Below are 7,935 nucleotides of genomic sequence, written 5' to 3' on the forward strand. Positions count from 1 at the left end.
GAGATATCAACTGAATAGATGTCAAACAGAGGGAGATTAACCTCAATTGGTAGAACATGGCGCTTGCAACACCAGGGTTGTGGGTTCGATTCCCACGGGGGACCAGTATGAAAACTCACTACTGTAAATTGTGTCTGCTAAATGACAAAAATGATGAAGTGAAAAACAAAGAACCTACAGGCTAATATTGATGACAATGTAATAGCAGCCTAATGCAGGCCTGGAAAAGACATGAGGGTGAAATACAATTACACAGGATTACAAGACATTCATTGGTTTAACACCCAGAAAACCCCATTAATGGATAAATTACTGTAAACTGCATTAGAGTGTAATCCTTCATTTGGGGGTTAAGAAAGCGGTATTCTGGAAAACAGCCTGGGGATCCTGGTACAGTAATCCGGATCTGCTCAATGTCAGCATCACTCGAGTTGAGGAGTTCACGGGGTCGATGTGCGGATGAAAACAATCCTGGGAATCGGAATGGTCTGTCACCTCGCTTTGCCCGCCCCGACTGAGATTGGAGCCAGTTTGTATAGCTGTCGCCAAACATCCCACTTTCCCTCCCTCCCTCAGTCCCCAGCTCTCCTTCTCTCCTCTCGCAGGCGCGTTGCATCAGGTGGGAATTCGCTCTATTCGGTCAAGGGCAACAGAGAGCGGTGTGTTTGCACACCATGCAGGTAAATAATCCCAACGGGAACTGTATCACCACATACTTCCTCCCAAATGGAACGTGTTGATTTGTGGACTGATAGGGGAGACTATCTGCTGTAGCCGTAAGTGCGCCTATTGGAAAGAGTTAGGCTCAGGTAGAATACCTTGGAGTTTTACATGATTCTTTTCATGATTTTACTATTTTTTTTATAGCCTATTAAGAAGGAGATTTCGAAGAATGACGAAAAGCAACAGGCATCAGACAGAAAGTAAACTAGGCTTGGTTCTGTGACGTTCATTCCTTTACGCGCTCAGACTCGTCACAATTGATATAGCCTGAAGGAAAATACTAATGTACATCTAAAACCCACGCAGTTTGAATTTGAATGTAAATACCTCTCACTGCAGATTATGCCTATAGCCTACAAGAGCTGAGAAACTGCACTGCCATAAATCATTGGGATCAGAAATACTGTAGTTCCTCCGAATAAAAAATATCCTCAAAGTAGCCTAATAATGTATATAGCTATGGTAATTAATTAATTATTTGAAAATATGAACTGTTTATTGTTACATTAGGAAACAATATATAAAATGTTGAGCGATTACAGGCTATATAGTGTAGTTGACTGGGATGTGACCCATCTAGGTTCCACCTAAAAACGGAGCCATCGGCTTAGGATCCATTTCAACTATAAACCATTTCGATCTATTCAGCTCCATGGCATAAACAGTTATGTATTGACACATTCATTGAAACTGTAGCAAAATCAAATCACTTTCTCTAACATTTTCTGATAGGCTTATTGGAAAACGAAACAAAAGCTGTGACATGATTTCGTAATAATAAAAAAAAACATTTCAAAGTTATCATAAAGGATGAAATATATTATTAGGCCTACCTCGTGGTTTGTGCAGCATGAAAACAGTTCCCGGAGCGCTAAACGGCTACCTCTCTTTTCCTCTGTATCATTTGGCTCCTACTACTAACGTCTGTCCTCCCGCTGTCTCCTTCTCTCACCACAGTGACGTAACTGCAAAGTCGACCCGAAACCGCCTCGCTCGCTATACGTTCTTCAGGACGATTACAACGTTAAATAACGCCTCCATCTCCAACCTCATTTACATGATAAGTATTTCGCTTTTTAGACATTTAGAATATGAAAAGACCGAGAAGATTTTTTTGTGTTACATTTCCCCCTTAATCTCTGTCTCCTCCTCTTGGTCTCTCTCTCACACTTTCGCGCGCACACACACACAATTCATTTTATAGGTTTCAAATTCTTTAACAGAGACCAAAGGTTTATACACTTCAGCTGTTTACATGTTCTGAATTGACATCTTACATTTAGCCTGTCACATGTAAATTACAGGGACATGTTTGATCAGCAGTAAACTATTGTTAGGATACCTGCTAAAGAATTCCCATCAGCATGACTCAGGTCTGAAAACTCTCTAAAGGTATTTACTAGAACAGAGTTCATCTCCTGAAATGATTAGTCATTATACAATGCATCGGTGTGAAATCACAGCTATAGCTAACTTCAGTCACATTCAACCAGTGAACCACATTCACTCCTCATGGATATTCTTTGGTTATGACACCATAAAGGTAAACCATTCAAATGGCAAAAGTAAGAGGCAAAATCAGTGCAGAGGTTGTGTACAGTCTCCAGGCTCTGTGGTGCTCCCTCTCCCAGCCTCACCTTGTTAAACATACAGTAGAAACCCGCTGATAGCAGAGCAGCTGATAGACGGAGCGTAGGGAGGAGAGCAGAGGCATGGGAAACAGTTGGATGTCAACCTGCTCTGTGTGTTTTTATAAGGCCATTTACTTCTATTGAGTGGAGAGAGAGAGATAGGGAGATCGAGAGATCGAGAGAGACAGAGAGAGACAGAAAGACACAGAGAGAGAGACAGAGAGATAGGGAGATCGAGAGAGAGAGAGACAGACAGACAGAGAGAGAGACAGACAGACAGACAGACAGACAGACAGACAGACAGACAGACAGACAGACAGACAGACAGACAGACAGACAGACAGACAGACAGACAGACAGACAGAAAGAAAGACACAGAGAGAGATAGGGAGATCGAGAGAGAGACAGACAGACAGAGAGAGAGAGAGAGAGAGAGACAGAAAGACACAGAGAGAGAGACAGAGAGATAGGGAGATCGAGAGAGAGAGAGACAGATAGACAGACAGACAGACAGACAGACAGACAGACAGACAGACAGACAGACAGACAGACAGACAGACAGACAGACAGACAGACAGACAGACACAGAGAGAGAGACAGAGAGAGATTAAGTGAGAGAGAGAGACACACACACAGAGAGAGAGAGAGAGAGACAAAGAAAGAGAGAGAGATACAGACAGACAGAGAAAGAATTGAATTGAAAGAGAGAGAGAGCAGGAGGATAGTTACTGAGGAGGGGAGACAGCAAGAGAAAGGGGTTGAAGAAAAGGAACAAAGGAAAATAATGCATGGACAAGACAGTCCTTTTTGATTTATTCTTATTTAACTAGGCACGTCAATTAAGAACACATTTTTATTTACAATGACAGCCTACCAGGGAACAGTGGGTTAACTGCCTTGTTCAGGGGCAGAACGACAGATTTTTACCTTGTCAGCTCGGGAATTCGATCCAGCAACCTTTCGGTTACTGGCCCAACGCTCTAACCACTAGGCTACCTGCTACCCCAGGTCCTAAAGTCCTGGGTTGCTGACTGAGTTAGAAAGATACAATATAATATAGTCCTATAGGTGATGTGAGGTTTGAGGTCAGAGTGTATTAAGGAGGCATCGTAACAAGCTGGTTACAATGGAATTGCCTCAGCTTTGTGTTATTATGACGTCAGTAACAGACTGTCTCTATAGCCCACTTCATGTCCTCTTTCTCTCATGTCAATCATTCTCCCTACAACCCTTCTATAAGCTACTGCAGCCATTTCATGTACACCTTTATGCTGTTGACATCATCAGTTTGTAACATGTGGGGTAGGTGCCAGGGCTGAGTGGTCACCCAAAGTAACAAGTTACTGAAACAGAAGCAGCAGTCTCATGTATAAAACAGCGCACACACACACACACACACACACACACACACACACACACACACACACACACACACACACACACACACACACACACACACACACACACACACACACACACACACACAGCGAGAGAGAGACTATTTGCACATCGTTACAACACTGTATATAGGCATAATGACATTTGAAAGGTCTTTATTCTTTTGGAACTTCTGTGAGTGTAATGTTTACTGTTAATTTCACTTTTGTTTATTATCTACTTCAATTGCTTTGGCAATGTTAACATATGTTTCCCATGCCAATAAAGCCCTTGAATTGAATTGAATTGAGAGTGAGAGGGAGGAGGGGCCGAGGACACAGATCTGAAACTTAACACCTGTGCACAGACACACTCAGGTGGCAAAGCCTCCATAATGATGTGACTGAACACAGCCCCCATGTTGTCTACAGTTTAGTAAACATCCATTGTGGTCGGAATCTCATGATTGTTTGGCAACTTGTCGGAGGCCACACAGACTCACTCACGCTCATGCAGGAAGGCAGGCACGCACACACCCACCCACGCAGAACACACACAAACAACCACACACACTTCATCCAGTCTGAAGGGGATAGATCTAGTATGAAGGGGATAGATCCTGTCTGAAGGGGATAGCTAGTCTGAAGGGGATAGATCTAGTCTGAAGGGGATAGATCCTGTCTGAAGGGGATAGAGCCTGCCTGAAGGGGATAGATCTAGTCTGAAGGGGATAGATCTAGTCTGAAGGGGATAGATCCTGTCTGAAGGGGATAGCTAGTCTGAAGGGGATATATCCTGTCTGAAGGGGATAGATCTAGTCTGAAGGGGATAGATCCTGTCTGAAGGGGATAGATCTAGTCTGAAGGGGATAGATCCTGTCTGAAGGGGATAGATCTAGTCTGAAGGGGATAGATCCTGTCTGAAGGGGTTAGATCATCAGACTGAGATCCTCACTGGAGAAGCCCCCATTTCTATAGAAATATAATCCATTGTCATGGAAATGCATAAAGGTGATACATTGAACTCAAGGCGTTGAGTCCGTCATGAGTACTGAAAGGAAGACTGAACATTACAGATCAACTCTCAAAGACACAATGCTGGAGAAGAATGAAGAAGGCAACTGTGCCGGTGGAAACCGGTTTGACAGGGGATGGTTACATTCTCCAACATTATATGTGTGTGTGTGTGTGTGTGTGTGTGTGTGTGTGTGTGTGTGTGTGTGTGTGTGTGTGTGTGTGTGTGTGTGTGTGTGTGTGTGTGTGTGTGTGTGTGTGTGTGTGTGTGGGTGTGTGTGTGTGTGTGAGTGAGAGAGAGGGTTTGTGTGTGTGTTGGAGTGTGTATGTGTGTAAGAGAGAGATAGGGAGACAGAGACAGAAAGTATGTGTGTGGGGGGTGCATTTGCTTGAGTCTCCTCCCTCTCCCTGACACCTAATTTCCTAGATGATTATAGATAAAAAATAAAAAGTTCTAGAGAAGAGAGAAAGAGAGAGAATGTTTTGAGAAATACCAATGAAGAGAAAAATGAAAGGAGAAACATTCAGAGAGATGGATGCTTAAGACAACTAAAACCCTCCAAAGAAGAAAGAGAAATAGATAAGATACATTCAGACACACATCTTTAGACATTCTCCAGAAGCACACATTCTGGGAGGTCACATTCAGAGGAAACAGGTCCCAGAGCAGTAACTGTTAACCCCTAACCATAAAACACAATGTAACACGCCTACAAGCAGAACAATACAGACTGTTCCATGGTGTGACTAAATACAGACCAGAGAGCAGGTGAACTCACATGAAAGACAAAGCTCAGGACGATGTCAAAAGCTCTAAATGAAATTCCACAACTCCTCCGGAAACTAACAACAGAAACCCAAAATAAGAGCTGACTGGAAGTCTTAAACTTCCAAAATAGGACTCAAGGCAGTGGTGGAGCACTCACAAAGCATGTTGACAACATAGAACTAAAGCTCACTAAGCATGTTGAGAACATAGAACTAAAACTAACTAAGCATGTTGACAACATAGAACTAAAACTCACTAAGCATGTTGACAACATAGAACTAAAACTCACTAAGCATGTTGAGAACATAGAACTAAAGCTCACTAAGCATGTTGAGAACATAGAACTAAAACTAACTAAGCATGTTGACAACATAGAACTAAAGCTCACTAAGCATGTTGACAACATAGAACTAAAACTCACTAAGCATGTTGAGAACATAGAACTAAAACTAACTAAGCATGTTGACAACATAGAACTAAAGCTCACTAAGCATGTTGAGAACATAGAACTAAAACTAACTAAGCATGTTGACAACATAGAACTAAAGCTCACTAAGCATGTTGACAACATAGAACTAAAACTAACTAAGCATGTTGACAACATAGAACTAAAGCTCACTAAGCATGTTGACAACATAGAACTAAAGCTCACTAAGCATGTTGACAACATAGAACTAAAACTAACTAAGCATGTTGACAACATAGAACTAAAGCTCACTAAGCATGTTGACAACATAGAACTAAAACTCACTAAGCATGTTGAGAACATAGAACTAAAGCTCACTAAGCATGTTGAGAACATAGAACTAAAACTCACTAAGCATGTTGAGAACATAGAACTAAAACTCTCTAAGCATGTTGACAACATAGAACTAAAACTAACTAAGCATGTTGACAACATAGAACTAAAGCTCACTAAGCATGTTGACAACATAGAACTAAAACTCACTAAGCATGTTGAGAACATAGAACTAAAGCTCACTAAGCATGTTGAGAACATAGAACTAAAACTCACTAAGCATGTTGAGAACATAGAACTAAAACTCTCTAAGCATGTTGAGAACATAGAACTAAAACTCACTAAGCATGTTGAGAACATAGAACTAAAACTCACTAAGCATGTTGACAACATAGAACTAAAACTCACTAAGCATGTTGACAACATAGAACTAAAACTAACTAAGCATGTTGAGAACACAGAACTAGAATGATTATTTTTCTATGGATGAGATTAACTGATCATGTTGTGCTTTTTCCCCCAAGTGGAAATGCACTAGGTTGAAATACACAAGTCCTCAACTGGCAGCTTCATTAAATAGTACCCGCAAAACACCAGTCTCAACGTCAACAGTGAAGAGGCGACTCCGGGATGCTGGCCTTCTAGGCAAAGTTGCAAAGAAAAAGTCATATCTCAGACTGGCCAATAAAAGGAAAAAGATTAAGATGGGCAAAAGAACACAGACACTGGACAGAGGAACTCTGCCTAGAAGGCCAGCATCCTGGAGTCGCCTCTTCACTGTTGACGTTGAGACTGGTGTTTTGCGGGTACTATTTAATAAAGCTGCCAGCTGAGGACTTGTGAGGCGTCTGTTTCTCAAACTAGACACTCCTTGCTCTTTCTCAGTTGTGCACCGGGGCCTCCCACTCCTCTTTCTATTCTGGTTAGAGCCAGTTTGCACTGTTCTGTCAAGGGAGTAGTACACAGCGTTGTACGAGATCTTCAGTTTCTTGGCAATTTCTCACATGGAATAGCCTTCATTTCTCAGAACAAGAATAGACAAGTTCTTTGTTTTTGGACATTTTGAGCCTGTAATCGAACCCATAAATGCTGATGCTCCAGATACTCAATTAGTCTAAAGAAGGCCAGTTTTATTGCTTCTTTAATCAGAACAGTTTTCAGCTGTGCTAACATAATTGCAAAGGGGTTTTCTAATGATCAATTGGCCTTTAAAAATGATAAACTTGGATTAGCTAACACAACGTGCGATTGGAACACAGGAGAGATGGTTACTGATAATGGGCCTCTGTACGCCTATGTAGATATTCCATAAAAAATCAGCCGTTTCCAGCTACAATAGTCAATTACAACATTAACAATGTCTACACTGTATTTCTGATCCATTTTATGTTATTTTAATAGACAAAAAAATTGCTTTTCTTTCAAAAACAAGGACATTTCTAAGTGACCCCAGACTTTTGAACAGTAGTGTACCTATATAGGTATGATATATTGTATGCTAATGAGAAACCTTTATACACATACAAGTTACCTATAACATAATCTATTTTTTATTTTTATTTATAGACTAACTCACCACAAATGTGCTGCTCCAAACAGCTGTAGCTAGAAGGTCCAAATGTAGTTACAGGAGAATATTACACTTGCATTCAGACCTGTGTCTTTGCCTTACTGACTGTCAGT

The 7,935-nt window shown here is 41.3% G+C and overlaps 1 protein-coding gene across 2 annotated transcripts in view; it reads right to left on the reverse strand.

The window, feature by feature from the left end:
* The window catches only part of LOC106593648 (DEP domain-containing protein 7), a 28,775-nt gene extending 20,840 nt beyond the window's left edge, over positions 1-7,935 (reverse strand). The window contains exon 1 of one of the 2 annotated variants that reach the window (XM_045689504.2): positions 7,829-7,935. Coding sequence is in view for 1 of the 2 variants with exons in the window: in XM_045689503.2 (XP_045545459.1) it covers positions 1,557-1,575 (19 nt within the window). In the remaining variant the exon portion in view is untranslated. Of the gene's footprint in view, positions 1-1,556; positions 1,682-7,828 lie in introns of those variants that run through there. The other variant, XM_045689503.2, reaches the window with a different exon arrangement.

Source organism: Salmo salar, chromosome 11 (assembly GCF_965601325.2).
Source record: "Salmo salar chromosome 11, fSalSal1, whole genome shotgun sequence".
NCBI classification, from domain to species: domain Eukaryota; kingdom Metazoa; phylum Chordata; class Actinopteri; order Salmoniformes; family Salmonidae; genus Salmo; species Salmo salar.